The sequence below is a fragment of the Theobroma cacao genome, chromosome 5 (assembly GCF_000208745.1).
Source record: "Theobroma cacao cultivar B97-61/B2 chromosome 5, Criollo_cocoa_genome_V2, whole genome shotgun sequence".
NCBI classification, from domain to species: domain Eukaryota; kingdom Viridiplantae; phylum Streptophyta; class Magnoliopsida; order Malvales; family Malvaceae; genus Theobroma; species Theobroma cacao.
This window is the reverse complement of record NC_030854.1, coordinates 37,697,512-37,713,658: the sequence shown is the minus strand read 5'-3', so window position 1 is coordinate 37,713,658 and position 16,147 is coordinate 37,697,512. Positions and strand designations below refer to the sequence as shown.

Below are 16,147 nucleotides of genomic sequence, written 5' to 3'. Positions count from 1 at the left end.
TGAACAAGAAGGAATAGAACTCTATTCCCTTGGTTTTCAATTGGAAACCGAAAAGACTGCTAAAGGAGAAGAATCGGATCCAATAATCAGGTGAAATGGAAAACAAATCATCAATGCATGTTCTCATCAACAAAATCACGTTGATGGAGATATGTCAAACTTAAAAGGATTCAAATTCTGAAATATGACTCGCACATTTTCCTTAATTTTTCCAGTTGTTTCTGCATCCTGAATTATGTCTTAGAATAGAAAATGCATGGCTCAATAACCATCTTTTCATGCTTGGTGTTCACCATTCTCTGTCAGTATCAGTGTTCAGTTTGCTGCACTATAAATTGAACTGCCACAATAAACCTGGAATTGTTTATAAAAATCTTCTCTGCTGCTAAACAGAGGACTGCCTCAAATGTCCTTCCCTGTTATACATTAATACATATCTTTCTTGGGAAACAAACACAGCATGAAAATGGAAAAAAATCCAGGACAGGGTTGTTACATACCAAAAAATCAAGCATTTCAACAAATAAGTGTTATGACCATGGACCCTTTCAACCAAGGGATTCTTAATTTCCCTTTAAGATTATCTTCTATTATGCCGTGGGCCTCCATCCCTTTTAGGTCCAATAATTTTTTAGTTATCCTATTTTTGTCTTGGCATTCATCAAATTCTTAATGAGAAACTACATTTCCGAATTCCAATAATGCCACTTTTCCTTGTACCCAACCAAAATATGGCATAAAATCTTCACTGAGATAATTCATTATGCAAGACTGCAAGTAACCATCAATTCATGAATTCAAACATGGCATTGGTAGCATAAGTTTCTGGTCAGGCATTGATTTTAGAACTTTTAAATTGTACATGAATTGCTCAGTGACTGATTGATTAATGACATAATGGAGAAGCCATAGTTATCTTTCCAAGGAAACTGGATTTATTGATGCTTGTATTTCTTCTAGTGTGCGTCCCTTGGTCTCTGGTACCAGCTTTGCTACAAACAGAACAGTTAACCCACATATGCTAGCAAATATGAAGAATGTTCCTGGAAGGAGGAAAGAACACAGCACAAGAAGGAAAAGGGTTAAAAATATGACAGGATTTGTTGTATTGAAGAGAGGGACAAAATCAGATGCAACCCTTTTTACCTGCTGAGCTCCATTTCAAGAGGAAGTTAAATGCAAAGGAAATAATCCAAGAACCTAACCAGCTAACCAATGTCACGAGGCTTCCAGCTGAACCCTTCATGTTTATGGGAAATATCTGAAATAGGAATTCTTCTTTTTAGTAAAGCTTAAAGTTCTTTTCTTTCTTTCATGTTTGGCAACCAATTCATATGGATATTGAAGGCTGCAGAGTTTCACACAAGCAGGGCAAGCCTACCTCAGACATTATAACCCAAGGTATTCCTCCCATACCTAACGAAAATGATCCTGTGTACACCTACATTTTTGTAGCGACAAACATATCAACATAGAGATTATCTCACTCATGAAAAGAAAACTAGAAAAAGAGCAGCTAAGAAGGGGATGGTTGGGAGGTGATGGGGCTGAAGTTTGAGGTAATTCCATATATGTCAAAATGAAAAGAGCAAGTGCCTAACAAACTGATTTGGCTTTACCAGTACACCAACAAGTGATAAAATAGGAGTGCCCTCCTTCCATTGTTGAAGGTCCTGCATGTGATGAGTTTGATATTTCAAGAAAGGATATATAACACACAAAACATTTTGAAATTTGAGATCAGTAAGTTTCTTCTTTGAACCTGCAAGAAAAATGACAACCCAACCAGGAAGCAACCCAAACATGTTCCAGCTGCAGATACCTGTAGAAATTAATAGATTTCAGCAGGAAGGAACATTTCTACATCCAAATAGATCAAAATTTTTTGAAGAGTTTCTCCAGGCTTTGCTACCAATAGAAGTGGTCTTCTTCCGGATTTATCCATCAATACTACTGCCAATGCTGTCAATGGAATCTGTAGAAGATTATTTCAAAATCATCAAGAAAATCATTAATCAAAATTTAAACACTGATTCATAATCCAAGTCACTGACCTGAACAACAACCATTGCTATCATTCCAACACTACCAGAGAATCCTGTCATAAAAGGATTAAAGATAAAGTATTTGTCATCTATGGACTTCCTCTTTTTCTCTTCTAAATTGTTTTGTAGCGTAAGTGATTTCACATACCAGCCGATATAAAAATAGCACTAGCATAAAATGCAATTCCATTCACTCCTCCAAATTGTTGAAGAACCATCAGGCCAACTCCAACCTTAACCAGTTCAGTTATGCATTAAAAGAACAATTCATGACAACTAACAATGGCACACCCAGGATTGACTTTCCATTCTTACCATGAGAGACCAAGCATATTTCCTCTGGAACAAGTCAAAAATGCTAGCTTCAGAAAGCTGTTGAAGTTGTTCTGTGTAATCCTGCAAAAACAAACCGTTTCTTTCGTGTTTCAAGTCAAAACATTCAGGTATGGGGCAGAGCCCTGGAGGTTCTGAAAATCCAAAGAACTGAAACTGAAACTTGCATGCACCTAAAAGTTAATGACTTACTCTAATCTCACTTGCTTCATCAGAAATATCTGCATTGTCCCCCCTTAAGCGCTGTAGGGCAGCCTCACACTCTTTCCATTTGCCTATCTTTGCCTGCAAGATAGTTGTATTCACTACTTCAGTGTTAATGAATGCTTGGATTTACTTTGAGGCATCATTCAGAAGAAGTAATCATTTAATAGAATGCACAACATATTTCTGAGTTTTTATATCATTTTCCTAAAGCAATAAGGTCACTTAGTCTTGTATTTTAGAAAAATGTCTAATATAGTACTTATTCTAAAAAAATGTTTAATGTGATACTAAACTTTTATTCCATGTATCAATGTACCTCAAAGTCTAATTCAGTTAAAAAAATTTAATGATGTGTCAACGGGTCAATCAAAATGTGTCACATGACCAAATAAATACCACATAATTCTCTAATATGAGTACCATATTAAGCATTTTCCTAAAGCACAGAAGTTTACCAGCCATCTAGGCGACTCAGGGATGAAGAAGAGGCCCAGAAGCTGCATAAGACATGGAATTGTTCCTGAAATCAGATCGTAGAGAGGCACTGTTAGAGAAATCCTTTTTGTATACAGATGTAACACCCCAAAAAATCTGACAATTACCGATCAGAGCCAAAGTCCGCCAGGAGGCAAAAGCGCCTATGAGATACGTTATTGACACACCACAACAGATCATCAGCTGCAGAATCCATTTCCATTAGGTACATCAAAGCACAAAGAACATATTGAATTCAACTCCTGATGCTTCAGCATTTTACCTGATGGACTGATGTAAATCCTCCTCGAATGTTCTTAGGTGTAACTTCAGCAATATACACAGGAACCTAGAGTGAATAAGAACAAATATTTGTTTGCTCAGCCAAGTAAAATGGATTCATTAACAAACTGCTCAAGGCAGGAATGTAGTAGCAAAGCTGCGACACAAGAGTATAAACGGGGTGTATGCACTCATGTTTAGCAACATACAATTTAGAGTAACAACAAAAATATAGTTTTCGTTTAAACATGTGAATGGCTGCTCAAGTACATACAATTGCAATCTGTTCAAAAACTTACCACGAATGAAAGGAGGCCCATCCCATATCCAACCAGCAGCCGTCCTAGGTCAAGCCACCAAGCAGCCTTTTTGACAAGTAGATGATGTTTAGCACTACTGTTTTGTCTAAAAAGAATGTTAGCAACAATGCAGAAGGAAAAAATTTTATGCTGCTAGAATCCAATATCATCAACACCTTTGAGAATAGTATCGCAAGCCATCCTACTATGCAGAATACCTCGGAGAAACCCATTGTCTGCCTCGAAAGATTAACCAACATTGAGGGAAGTCAGAAACATGAAAACCTATTTGAGATTATTAGAAGTAAACATATGGAGAAAGTAAAGGTTCTTGAAAACCTTACACATTTTCGACCAATGTAATCCGCTATTCTCCCGCTCATCACTGCACCTATCATTGCTCCAATTGTCAATATCGAACCGAAAAGAGAATACTGCAATGATCAAAGCAGGAAAAGAGAAAAATCAAACAGAAATGTCTGAGATAAATAGGAACCAGTCTGATGGATGCCATGTTCAGATTAATTCTATTGCATATCAAGTTTTCATTTGAAAAGAGAATTAGTTCTAATGTCCAATTCACATAGTCTTCAGGATAAATCTAGATTATGCTAGGTCATTCAGTTGAAATAAGTACAAAATCCATGAAAAAAACATGTCACTTGATGATTCATGGCATGTTGTACATTTGACCAATCATGATCCTGCTGCTTGGTTCCAGAAGTTGGCACCAGGCATGAGGAAACAAAATTTTAAGGCCATAAATACTGAAAAAATGATGCTGTTTCACCCGCAAACTTAAAGAGCAACTGCCACAAACGAAACAGTTCTATTTATGCTTTACCTGTGCTACAGAAAGACCCAGGTCATCTACGATTCCTGTCTGAGCAGGTGATGAATATCCAATCTGGAAAACAATCCGGGAATTTTAGTTCTTTTTTTTGTAAGAGAAATGACAACATTACCATAGGTCAATTAGAAAACTAGATTTGCAGATGCAATTCTAGTCTAAGTTGTCAAGCAGGATTTACTTTGCATGTTATAAGGTAAATCAGAACATTTTATTGGTGAAAAGAATATACTGACAGCAGTCCCAAACACATAAGATCCACAGACAGCAACAAAGGTGCTGAGAACAACCGTGGTTGTTGCAGAAGAAGAAATCCTAGTTTCACCCTGCCCTGCACCAGAACAATCACCAACACCATCCTGAGGCTTTTCCTTGACTATCAAAGAACAAGAAAGCCCTCCTTCTTCCATTCCTTCTCTACTCATCTCTTCAAGAGAGAATCAAGCAAGAAAACTGTGTTGAAGATTAAGCAAAAGAGCAAAGGCAGTCAGATTGGAAGTAAAGAACAAAAGGACAAGAAAATGATTTTCAGTTAGAAGAAATGGCAAGAGTAGGAAACTTGGTCTCAGGGTCCCACTTGAAATTGATGGATTGTTAGAACCTTTCATTCAATATGGATGCAGACAAATATGTACCCTGTTGTCTTTATCTTTACAACAAAATCCTCCACGATTCCTATCAGTTTCCTATCTCTTTTCAAGCTGGATCACTCTGTATCTTTCCTTAAATCTCCTCAAAAACCCAATAAAACCGGGATTTGTTCAAGCTATAACATGAATATCTTAATATGGTAAAAAAGTTATAACATGAATCCAATCAATCATTAACCTCGAAAATGGAAAATACCAGATGTTAGTTAGTGATTCTTTGTGTTTGGATTTTTATATTGGTATCAATGGCCTTACACGTTTCACTTAAAAGTGGTACAGCAAAGATGAATTTGGATTATATGTGAGAACTGTTCATCAAGAAAAGAGATTAGATGAGGGAGAGAACTGTACATATAGAAGAGGAGAGAGAGACTAGGAATTCCTCAAATGGGATGTAATTGGCTAATGAGCCTGAAACGTTGAATTCCACCAAAAGTAGATAGAAAGCCATCATTTTCAGTGCATTGTAACAGCACAAGTTATTAACTTCATTGAATAATAATAAGAGAAATAATTCAAAGGTATGTTCAGGTTAAAGAGAATTCGAAGGGCTGAATTAACCCTTTTCAGGAACAGCAGACTACCTGCATTTCATTCAATTTGCCTTCTCAGCTTTACTGTTACATTGTCATCCCTGTGATAAATTCCTGTTTTTTGTGGTACATTTGTTCGTGAGTGGATAATAATTATGATGACCAACTTGAAATGATTTAAATTCAAGGCTGATTTAATTCAAAAAGTGATAAGAATCCAAATTTTATATTAAAAATGTAAAATTTAACAATCAATTATATTCTAACCATAACCAGAATATGAATTGATTTAAATTCGAAACGATCCAAATCCGGAATGACTTGAATTCAAAACAATCCGAACCAGAGATGACCTGATCCAAATCAGTCCATTTGCCTGGACACTGTTTCTTCCCGTTGTTAATTGCCCAACGAAAGAGACATGGGCTTTTGACTAAACAAATCGGGGTTGGGTTTTACAAGCCTATTAATGGCCCCAATGAAAGGGCTTTCTATGTGAGAAGAAACAACACACTGAACTTCCTTTGATCCACTAAAATTGAACTTCCTCGGATCCACTGAAATTGTGATGGAAATTAGGGATGCAGCTGCACTCTCACACACGCATAAACAAAGCTAAGTTGCAGAGGAAGAAAGCTCTCTGAAACCATAACACAATGGCACAACATATTCTCCTCAATAGGAAATATATACAAGCAGTGTTCAGAAAATGATCAACTACTCCCACTACTACTGATACATTGTCTTCTATATAATGCTAAATTTAAAAAAATCTCAACTGAAGCAAATCAAAAGGCTTCTGCAAACAATGGGCAAGCCATGGTATTCCTCCCAAGCCTCTTGTGTAAGCTGTCGCAGCGACCTGGGTTTGCATGTGGATCAACATATGCATAGTTTGCCCAAAGTTAGAAGAATATAAGGGGAAACAAACATCTTTTGGTTAGACTGAAGTACCAAAAATCCGGTAATTGCTAGAATGGGAGTCAGGACCTTCAGAGTTCCTGATATAAAAACAAGTTTTCAGAAAGAGAAACTGCATAAATTGGAATACTATTGTCTAAACTTATGGTTCAACAATTTCACTGTCTTAGATTGAATTCTTTACAACGCTAACCAGTAGAAGCGGTCGTCTGCCAGATCTATCCATCAAAAGTAAACCTACAATAGCTACTGGAATCTGCAAAATATACTTCTATATATATATTGAAGTGGCTCAGATATGCAGGAAGCAAAATTTGACATTCACTAAAAGTTGGAAGAGGAAGGTACCTGTACAATAGCTGCAACTTGAAGGCCAGTGGTACCTGATAAACCTGTTGCAAACAAGAATTTCTATTGTCACTTTTTCTAATACCACTAAAATTTTATTGTGTTGGTTTCAAGAAAGTCACTCCTACTGATATGATTATAGGAACCAACATAGAAGAACTAAATTTACCAGCTTCTACAAATATACTGCTAGCATAATATGCCATTGCACTCTTTCCTGAGTTGTTGCAATAGCATCAGGCCAACTCCAACCTGCCACTTCCAAGAAACTATGTATATAAAGAATGATCAGGCAAGTCTCCCAGATGAATCGATTAAAATTATTCCGAGAATGTTCATGACAATCTGCAATACGGATATGTACAGTGCTTGGATACCCTGTCAAACAAATTGTCAGTCCTTTACAACAATGCAGTTTTTAAGTTATTTGGAGCATTTTTTTTTTACTGCAATTTACTAGCTGTATCAAAAATACTGTTAACATAACATGCAAATCCTTTGTATCCTTTGTAAACTTCATGAAATCATTTCCACAGATTCACTTAAATTTATTAATCATTTCCCACTTACATTTTAGGAAGAAAATATAATTTGTACAAGAGAATCTAATGGGTAGGCAATCCTGGACCATTTGTCTTGTCATAATGCAAACTATCACTTCTAAAAATTTGTAAAATTCGTAGTGAAGGTAGTTACTAGACAATATCCATTACAATGCAAGGGGCACATAAAGAAAAGTATGATATAAATGCACTTACAAGGCACAACCAACCCAATTATAGATTTAACTCACATGAAAAGCTTTCTGAAACTCAGGAGATTAGTGTAGTTTTCACTTAAGAACTAACTGCATGCATTAACTGCAAATCCAATCCCATAGAGAGGTGAGGAAACAATACACTGACACTGAAACTTGGTCCATAAAATTTGAAATCAATAAATACTGGAAATTACCTCATATGAATTAGTTTAAAGATCATGAAACAATTAGCACTAGGTGTAAAAGGGCTCCTCTTTATATTTCCAGCAAACAAGAATAGCAAATCACCACAACCTAGTAACAACACCAAAACAAATGACAAAACTTAATTATGGTTACTTGAATTCTTTGTAGCATACAAAAACTTTGAGAATAGAATTTAATAAACAAAGATTGATGCATAACAAGTCATTTCATGTTGAGATTTTGATCATCTTCACAGTTTCTACCAAGCAGCTCGAAAATAGATTGATCTCCTCCATCTCTACACAATATATCCAGTAGCATTCTTGCAGTTGAAGAATCTGCAGAAAATCCTTTATCAACAATTTCATGTAAAATTTGCATTGCCCTTGACACATCATTGTTTTGAAAAAATCCTTTGATCATTACATTGTAAGAACAACTATCTTGCAAGCAGCCATTCAGGTCCATTTTCTTAAATAATTCATATGCTTCATTTGGCAACCCTTCTTTACAAAGTCCTTTGATCATGATACTCCAAGTGTAAACACTGGGATGCAACCCTTTGACCGGTAGTGCACAACATAATTTCCTTGCAACATTAAGTTGCCCAACTTGAAACAAGCCATCAATTAAGATATTATAGTGGACTGTGTACGGCTCTATACCATTGTTGTGGATAACACGAAAAATGTCCAATGTCTCATGAACATGACCATGCTTGCATAAGCCATGTAACAAAGTGAGTAAGTAATTACGTCTGGAACCAGGCCACGAGAACTCATTTCTGTAAAAATTTATCATGCAGTCGAAAGTCTCCCTAGTTGGCATATCGCATTTAGTAAAGCTTTTATCATTTCTTTGAACATGAACTCATTTTCTTTGATCATGAACTCATTTTCTTTTGCTGTGCAGGTAGTAAAGCTTGCCATCTTCGCCCACGAAGCTGTCAGTGAAGGAAGATAAGAAGCAAGTAAGTAAACAAAGTAAAATGGCACCTAGTGCTAAGGTCATGTACATGTGAGTCATTTCACAGTTTCCATTGTTGGAGAATGAAATTATAAGGGTTTGGAGCACGAAGACGTTGCCTGTTGGAAGCAAGTTTGCTAGGTTGGCCGAGCCTGGTAGGGCCTTTTGGGCAGATTGTTGAAGACCAGGTCTGATTATTGCCATGGAGAGTTTTTTGTTGTTTGCTCTTGTTGTGTGGGGGGAGGTTGGTTTTATTTGTAAAGGGTATTAGGCCAGTGAAACATCGTCTCATGACATGTGAAGGCACATTTTGCTTATTCCAATTTGCAACTTAATATTGCTTTACTGAATCAAAATGAATTATCATGTTGGAGTACTATGCTGATACAACAAAATAGAATGTGACAGACCCCATCTACTGCCAGTTTACTAGCTTTAGTAAAGGTAGATTAATTCATCTGCTGAAGTTCTTTCTTCTCTTTATTTGGGGGCAGAGGACAATTCATCTGCTAAAGCTGTACACCCAAGAAAATTAATTTTAACCACCAGTTCACATGGGGAACCAAGAATCCCATGTTTCATGAGATATATGGTAATTTGAAAGAACAGAAACCTTCCCATATCTCAGTATTTACCCCTTAAATACATTTCTGTTTCCAGTCAACAGAAGGAGCCATTTAACAGGTTATTCAATGATTCATACCAGACTAATCTCTGCTGCTAAACAGAGGCCCGCTCAAATATCCTTCCTTGTTTTTTTTTTTTTTTCTTTTTTAAAGGCAAGAATATTATTGCTCATAATTTCTCACAAAGGAGAATAACAAAAAGCAAAGTCCCAATAAGACTTGCAGAGAAACATGAAATTTCTTAAGATCAAGAGTGAGAGACTTTGTAACGCAAAACAAAACAAAAAGCAAAATTCCTAACCTTTTAAGTATAATCAATAAAACCCACAACATCATATCTGGCATAACTCCACCATAATCCTTAGAGGGCTGCTCAAATGTCCTTCCGTACATATCTTTCTTGTGAAACAAACGCATAGTGTCACGGTCTTTGCGTAGACACAAATCTTACATAGTTAAAATAATACTCCCAACAAGTTACAAAGTTTCATGCCGAAGAGAAACTCCCAACAGGGAATAAAAGAAGATGTCATGATTTTAGAAAAGAGAGCCATGAATCTCACATCGACTATATAGTAGAGTGATATTAAAAATATAAGAGTTTATACCACCTTCAACTTATGAGACAAAAATGTAAAGCTGTGAATCATGACAATTAATATCAGACGATATAGCCGTGAGGTCATACTGTTTCTTCCAGTAGTGAATTGCATGGATTTTTTACTAAAACTGTTGGGGTCAGGTTTCGGAGGCCTATTAACGGCCCCAATAATAGAGCTTATTATGTGTATATTTCCCATATGTATATTGTTTTTAGATATTGGTGAATTCATGCTTATTACAGAAAAGGAGTAAGTGATGCTTGTATTTCCTCAAGTGTTCTTCCCTTCGTCTCTGGAACCAACTTGGCAGCGAATAGAACAGTTAAGCCCCCAACTACAGAGAAAAAGAAGAATGTTCCTGCAATGATGATGTTTGCCAATACATTTTAGTTCAGTAGTCATGTCGTCTTGGTTACTGATCTGTTAGAGAGGGAGAGAGGGATGACCTGCCGAGCTCCATTCCATCATGAAATTGAAAGTGTAGGTAATAATCCAAGAAACGGACCAATTGACTAAAGTCACCAGGCTTCCAGCTTGAGCTTTGACATTTATAGGGAATATCTGACAAAGATTATGGACATGTTTTAGTCAAATGGATGTCTTGTCTCCAGCTATTGGGCAACCTTGATATGTTAAATTCATGTAAGTAATAACTGTTAGCAAGGATGCAGGCATTCGATCCTGAAATGTTACATACCTCAGACATTATAATCCATGGTATTCCTCCCAAGCCTATTGTGTAAGCTGTAGCAACGACCTGAGTTTGCAGTATGGATCAATTTATATATAGTTTGGCCAAAGTTTGAAGAATATACAGGGAAACAAACATCTTTTGGTTAGACTGAAGTACCAAAAAGCCAGTAAGTGCTAGAATGGGAGTAAGTGCCTTCAGGTGGGGGAGTTCCTGATATAAAAGAAAAGAAACGTTTTTAGAAAGAGAAACTATAAACATTTAGAAAAGAAAAAACAATCGTTTGAAGAAAATATCTAAACTTAACTTGTTATACCTTAAAGCAGAATGACAGTCCTATAAGGAAGCAGGAGAAGCACGCTCCACTTGCAGATACCTGCTTAAATTGGAATACTACATTTCTGACTTGTTGTTCAACAGTTTCACTACCTTAGAATGAATTCTTTACAACACTAACCATTAGAAGTGGTCGTCTACCAGATCTATCCATCAAAAATAAACCTAAAATAGCTACTGGAATCTGCAAGAAAAGCTTGTTGATGTGTCTCAAAAATGCTTGAAGCAAAATTTGACATTCACTAAAAGTTGGAAGAGGAAGTTACCTGTAAAATAGCTACAACTTGAAGGCCAATGGTAGCAGATAAACCTGTTGCAAAGAATTTCCGTTGTCACTTTTTTCTAATACCATTAAAATTTTATTGCTTACAAGAAATTCACTGCTACTGAAATAATTATAGGAACCAACATAGAAGGACTAAAGTTACCAGCTTCTACAAATATGCTGCCAGCATAAAATACCATTGCACTGTTTCCTCCGAGTTGTTGCAATAGCATTAGGCCAACTCCAACCTGCCAATTCCAAGAAATCATATATTATAGAATGATCAGGCAAATCACAAAAGGTGATTGCAGTTTATTAATCTATTGCTATTCTGAGCTCACAATGAGTGAATTAGCATATCTCCTCTGGAACAATTCCAGGAACCTAGCTTCTGTGTGTTGCTGGAGAGTTTCCATATAATCCTACAAGAGAATGGAAGCACATAACATTTCTTGTTATCATGAGAAAACTAAGTCGTTACTTGGTTTTATGGCAGAAAATGAAAAGAAGAATTAAAAAAAAGATATGAAGCTGAAAGGCTACTCTGATGTCAGCTGCTTCTTCAGATATATCCGCATCCTCTCCTCTAAGTCGCTTCAAAGCAGCTTCAAACTCTTTTTCTCGACCAAATTTTGCCTGTAGAAATGGTCATCTTTTGGGCATTACTTTGCATCAACTCAAAGAAAAATGAAGAATGAAGTGCATTATTTCTTTTAGATCAGGGCTCTGACATGTTATGGACTTAAAAAGCATCCTAGGATTGGCCACACAATTGAGTCAGACTAACCAGCCATCTAGGGGACTCTGGAATGAAAAACAAGCCTATTATCTGTGCTACACAGGGAACAGCACCTGAAGAAAACAGAATTTGTTAGAAACAGAACTACACTAACACTACCTTTGGCTTAAGTTAATAGAAAAACAGAAGGGCATAAGGATATACTGATCATAGCCAGGACACGCCATGAAATGAAGGTCCCAGTGAAAAATACAATTGCAAAACCAGAAGTAGTCATCAACTGCATGCTTGCGAAAACCCAGATCCATAAGTGATATGTTGAAACAGCATATTGTTAATAAAGGTTTAGTATTACTTGATTTGTTGATGCAAATGAACCCCGGAGACTTTTAGGTGTTATTTCTGCTATGTAAACAGGTACCTGCTTGTTGTGGAAAGTTCAGGTATCATCAGACATCTAATTGTGTAAGTAAATTACAAACTGCATGTACGTATGATTGAACTCAGTACAATTACCACATAACAAAGCATCGCAACTCCAAATCCGATTAACAGCCTCCCAATGTCCAGCCACAAAGCATTCTTCCAACAAGAATTGAACATTTACTATTTAAGATCGTCTTACAAATAAGCAAACATAGAACTACAGAACCCAGAAGTTTCATAAGCAAGACCTTAGTGCCTCACTAATGGATGTAGCAGGAGATTTTTGCAAGAAACTCTACGATCAAATGGAGCATAGCTTTGGGAGGGAAAGAATTCAAAGTGGAAGCTAACCTGTCCAAATGCTATTGCAAGCCAACCGGCAGTGCAGAATACTTCAGAGAACCACATTGTCTGTCTCAAAGCATCAACACAGAGGAATGAACCATTATGCATTCACTTCAAGTTGAAATCTTATGATATCTCCAAAAATAAAAACACTTACACGTCTACGACCAATAAGATCTGCTAGCTTCCCACTTAAAATTGCACCCACCATTCCTCCAACTGTCATGATTGAACCAAAAACGGAGTACTGCACATTGATGATATTGCCATCATGAATATTTTTTTGCAGCACATCCAATTGTTAACAAAGATTAGAAACTGAACTTGAGCTTAAGCTTTCTTGCGTTTTAAGTAAGTTGAAGCTTGATACATGAGTTTGCCCTTTCCAAAGAAAAAAAAGACAGAAAGAAAAGATTGGGGGTGTACTAACTGCTGCCACAGAGAGGCCCAAATCTTCCATGATCCCAGACTCTGCCGGTGATGAATAACCAAGCTGGTGTCAAGAAAGCATGATTATTTTTTTATATCAATTCGATCATTGTTACCAAATATAATCAAAGTTATTTTCGATTCTTCATCTTTTTGAGCTTGTGAACAGGTTATATGTGGTTGGCCTTGCTCAAATGTTGTTTCATTGTAACCCAACAACTACCCGAACATCATCTTTTACAGTAAGAAGTTGGAACAAAGTTTGTTTTGACTGCTAGATTCTATCAAAAACTTGTTGGAAAAGACAAGAACCCGTTCTTGGGATTCGTTTTCCATGCTCTGGCTATCCAAATTATTGGATCGTACACCAAACCCTTCTGTCACATTTTAATTTTTCTTACAGCTAACATTCCAATTATTACTTCAACTCAAACTATAAGTGATAAAATTCATAATCAAAATGGTTACATCTAAGTCTTAAATCATAGTCTTGTCACTTACAACTGAGTGTGGAATTTTGGGTAGATACATATCTTTAAGTTCAAGGCAAAATGAAACCTAATCATAAAGACCGATCTGATATATCAAAAAGGAGTCCTAAATGCAATATATAGTGTCTATATATAGTTCATAATCTTAATTTTCAAAAAAATATATATATAGTTCATAGTCTAAAAATCAAATCCGTTAATACTAACAAAGTGTACATTTCAATAACTAAAATATATGTATTATCCAGCAAAGTAGTTAATTCACATTTTTTTAAGTAGTTGATAGAGTAAAGCCATAACATGGTCTAAATTATGAAATTGCTTCTTCTTAGCACTTTCTCTTTGACATTGAATGTTCATATATTTGGCTCATAATAATATAATACATATATATATATAATACGTAAAAGGTTTGACTTTAAACTTTCTTTCTGTAATGTAAATGTTTCAATGGTTTTCAATTTCCAAATGAAAAATAAAACTGAAAACATAGCTTAAAACATTTCCAAATTTAGAATACTTCATCAAACTGATGCTACTCTTCTTTTTGGACAAAGGAAAAAAACCTTACAGAATGAAGAAGAAGAAGAACTTACAGCACAGCCATAACAGAAAGAGCCACAGACAGCAACAAACGTGCTGAAGACAAGAACAGGCCTGAGCGAGGAAGCTGTCGATGGTGGCAATGGCATGGCAAGGTTGCCGGTTCCATTGCTAGAAGGGTTTGGTTCATTTGGTTGATACCCTGTTAACAGCCCTTCCTCCATGCTTTCCCTCTCCATTTTCCTATTTTGCATCAGACTATACATATAGAAAAGTGCTTGAAAACAAACCAACTTAAAGAAGAATTAGACTTGTCTTCCATGGAAAACGTGTATGATTAGCACTATTGTTAAGAAAATGGCCCACGTACTATTTTTCTTTTGTCAATTTGTTAGGTATCATTTAATTTCTATGTTTAGATAAATGACTTAACCTAATGCTTTTTATTTATTTATGTTCGGTTTATTTCGTGAAAGATAAGTTTTCTTTAAAAAAATAAAAAATGTGCAGCTATTCGATTTTTTTAAATTTTTTATTTTTTTTAATATATCAAATTTAAATATATGTGTGAATATCTATTATTTCACAATCCAAGAGTTCAGACCAGGCCAAGTGGCTGACACGGATCAAGTAGTCTAGCAAGACAAACATAGGAGTGTAATTTGATTAGATTTGATTAAAATTTAGGTTTAACCAATCTAAATCAAATCCCATAACATTATATTTATCTTGTAAATTCTATTTTCATAAGGGTTATTAGCCTATAAATAGATTTCTTACTTCATTTGTAAATACATATATTTTAATTAATTTTTTTTACTTTATTAATACTTTTATCTCATAAATATTTTTTTAAGTTATATTTCACAACACGTTATTAACGTGATTTTCTAATTTCTCAAGTGTTAGCATCATCATCATCTCAAAGTTGAAGTTTTATTTTTTCAAGCTTCAAAAAGATTTTAATGTTTGATCTTAGATTTTTGGTTTTAGCAAATTAGGTAAATAACTTGATATCTATTTGATGTTTTCATTTTATGAAAATCAATCTTAATGTGAATTTTATTGTCATGTAGTATTTATCATATTTTCTCTCAATTTATTAAATAATGTTGAGCATGAAAATGTATATAATTATATATGATATCATTGTTCTAATTTTGGAATAATATTTTTTTTAATGTATGAATTTTTTTGTTGAATTCTGATTATGATTTTGCTCAATATATGTAAATTTATCTTTGATATCTTGAGATTTTACATAAGACATTTTGAATCGAACATGTGAAATTGGCTGTGCATGATATCTATTTTTATAACAAGTGAAAAATACTATATTTTGAATAATTTGAAATACATTTTATTTTGAATTTCATGTGTTTTTTTTTTTTTTTGTATTTGAGAAGAAAACAAGATATACATTAATCATATATATGCATATGATTTTTGTTTGGTACATATAGATATGCATATGATTACAAGTCAAATAAGCCATCAATTATTGCTAATGCAGCATCCATTCTTTATTTGTCTCATAACAAAAACATGCTAATATTTTAAACCCAACTTTTAGGCAAGAAGCTACTATTAGACCTTTTTTTTTCTTTATTTAATTCTTGTTCCCTACTGATTAAATATTGAATTTGTTGCCTGTTGCTTGTGGAAGCAACTTTGACTTTATAGTTTGGTTTGATAAAAGCAAACAGAAAATGTAGGCATGTAGGGTGGCATTTATGATAATGAAAGATGGGACCCACCCCTTCAATAGAGTTGAGTACATTATTGGAGAAATTATTGTTA

The 16,147-nt window shown here is 35.1% G+C and overlaps 3 protein-coding genes across 4 annotated transcripts; all 3 read right to left on the bottom strand.

Moving 5' to 3' along the window:
- Positions 731 to 5,010, bottom strand: LOC18600343 (sugar transporter ERD6-like 5). The gene is made up of 18 exons (XM_007030718.2): positions 4,727 to 5,010; positions 4,485 to 4,547; positions 3,985 to 4,074; positions 3,817 to 3,876; positions 3,641 to 3,706; positions 3,343 to 3,408; positions 3,188 to 3,263; positions 3,041 to 3,105; positions 2,571 to 2,663; positions 2,361 to 2,441; positions 2,194 to 2,278; positions 2,055 to 2,098; positions 1,913 to 1,975; positions 1,763 to 1,822; positions 1,620 to 1,673; positions 1,382 to 1,441; positions 1,147 to 1,261; positions 731 to 1,043 (listed from the first exon to the last, which is right to left on the bottom strand). The coding sequence occupies exons 1-18, from the start codon at positions 4,913 to 4,915 to the stop codon at positions 913 to 915; spliced, it is 1,461 nt and encodes a 486-aa protein (XP_007030780.2). The 5' UTR covers positions 4,916 to 5,010; the 3' UTR covers positions 731 to 912.
- LOC18600342 (putative pentatricopeptide repeat-containing protein At1g12700, mitochondrial) lies at positions 8,111 to 8,716 on the bottom strand. The gene has a single exon (XM_018121093.1). It carries the CDS (start codon positions 8,714 to 8,716, stop codon positions 8,111 to 8,113), a length of 606 nt encoding a protein of 201 aa, XP_017976582.1.
- On the bottom strand, positions 9,884 to 14,674 carry LOC18600341 (sugar transporter ERD6-like 5). Of its 2 annotated transcripts, XM_007030716.2 has the most exons (18): positions 14,401 to 14,674; positions 13,315 to 13,377; positions 13,042 to 13,131; positions 12,891 to 12,950; positions 12,630 to 12,695; positions 12,469 to 12,534; positions 12,318 to 12,393; positions 12,162 to 12,226; positions 11,918 to 12,010; positions 11,716 to 11,796; positions 11,538 to 11,622; positions 11,376 to 11,419; positions 11,231 to 11,293; positions 11,090 to 11,149; positions 10,933 to 10,986; positions 10,780 to 10,839; positions 10,529 to 10,643; positions 9,884 to 10,440 (listed from the first exon to the last, which is right to left on the bottom strand). In XM_007030716.2, the coding sequence occupies exons 1-18, from the start codon at positions 14,611 to 14,613 to the stop codon at positions 10,319 to 10,321; spliced, it is 1,476 nt and encodes a 491-aa protein (XP_007030778.2). In that variant the 5' UTR covers positions 14,614 to 14,674; the 3' UTR covers positions 9,884 to 10,318. The 2 variants fall into 2 exon arrangements, with proteins under 2 accessions (XP_007030778.2, XP_017976646.1); XM_018121157.1 differs by lacking the exon at positions 11,231 to 11,293.

Coding starts and splice junctions, on each gene's coding strand:
- LOC18600343 (XM_007030718.2), bottom strand. CDS start 4,915: ATGAGTAGAGAAGGAATGGAAGAAGGAGGGCTTTCTTGTTCTTTGATA. Junction 3,264..3,342: donor GATTTACATCAGTCCATCAG/GTAAAATGCTGA, acceptor TGGATTCTGCAG/CTGATGATCTGTTGTGGTGT. Junction 1,262..1,381: donor CTTGGGTTATAATGTCTGAG/GTAGGCTTGCCC, acceptor TTCCTATTTCAG/ATATTTCCCATAAACATGAA.
- LOC18600342 (XM_018121093.1), bottom strand. CDS start 8,716: ATGCCAACTAGGGAGACTTTCGACTGCATGATAAATTTTTACAGAAAT.
- LOC18600341 (XM_007030716.2), bottom strand. CDS start 14,613: ATGTATAGTCTGATGCAAAATAGGAAAATGGAGAGGGAAAGCATGGAG. Junction 12,951..13,041: donor ATCTTATTGGTCGTAGACGT/GTAAGTGTTTTT, acceptor GCTTTGAGACAG/ACAATGTGGTTCTCTGAAGT. Junction 10,987..11,089: donor GACTGTCATTCTGCTTTAAG/GTATAACAAGTT, acceptor CTTTTATATCAG/GAACTCCCCCACCTGAAGGC.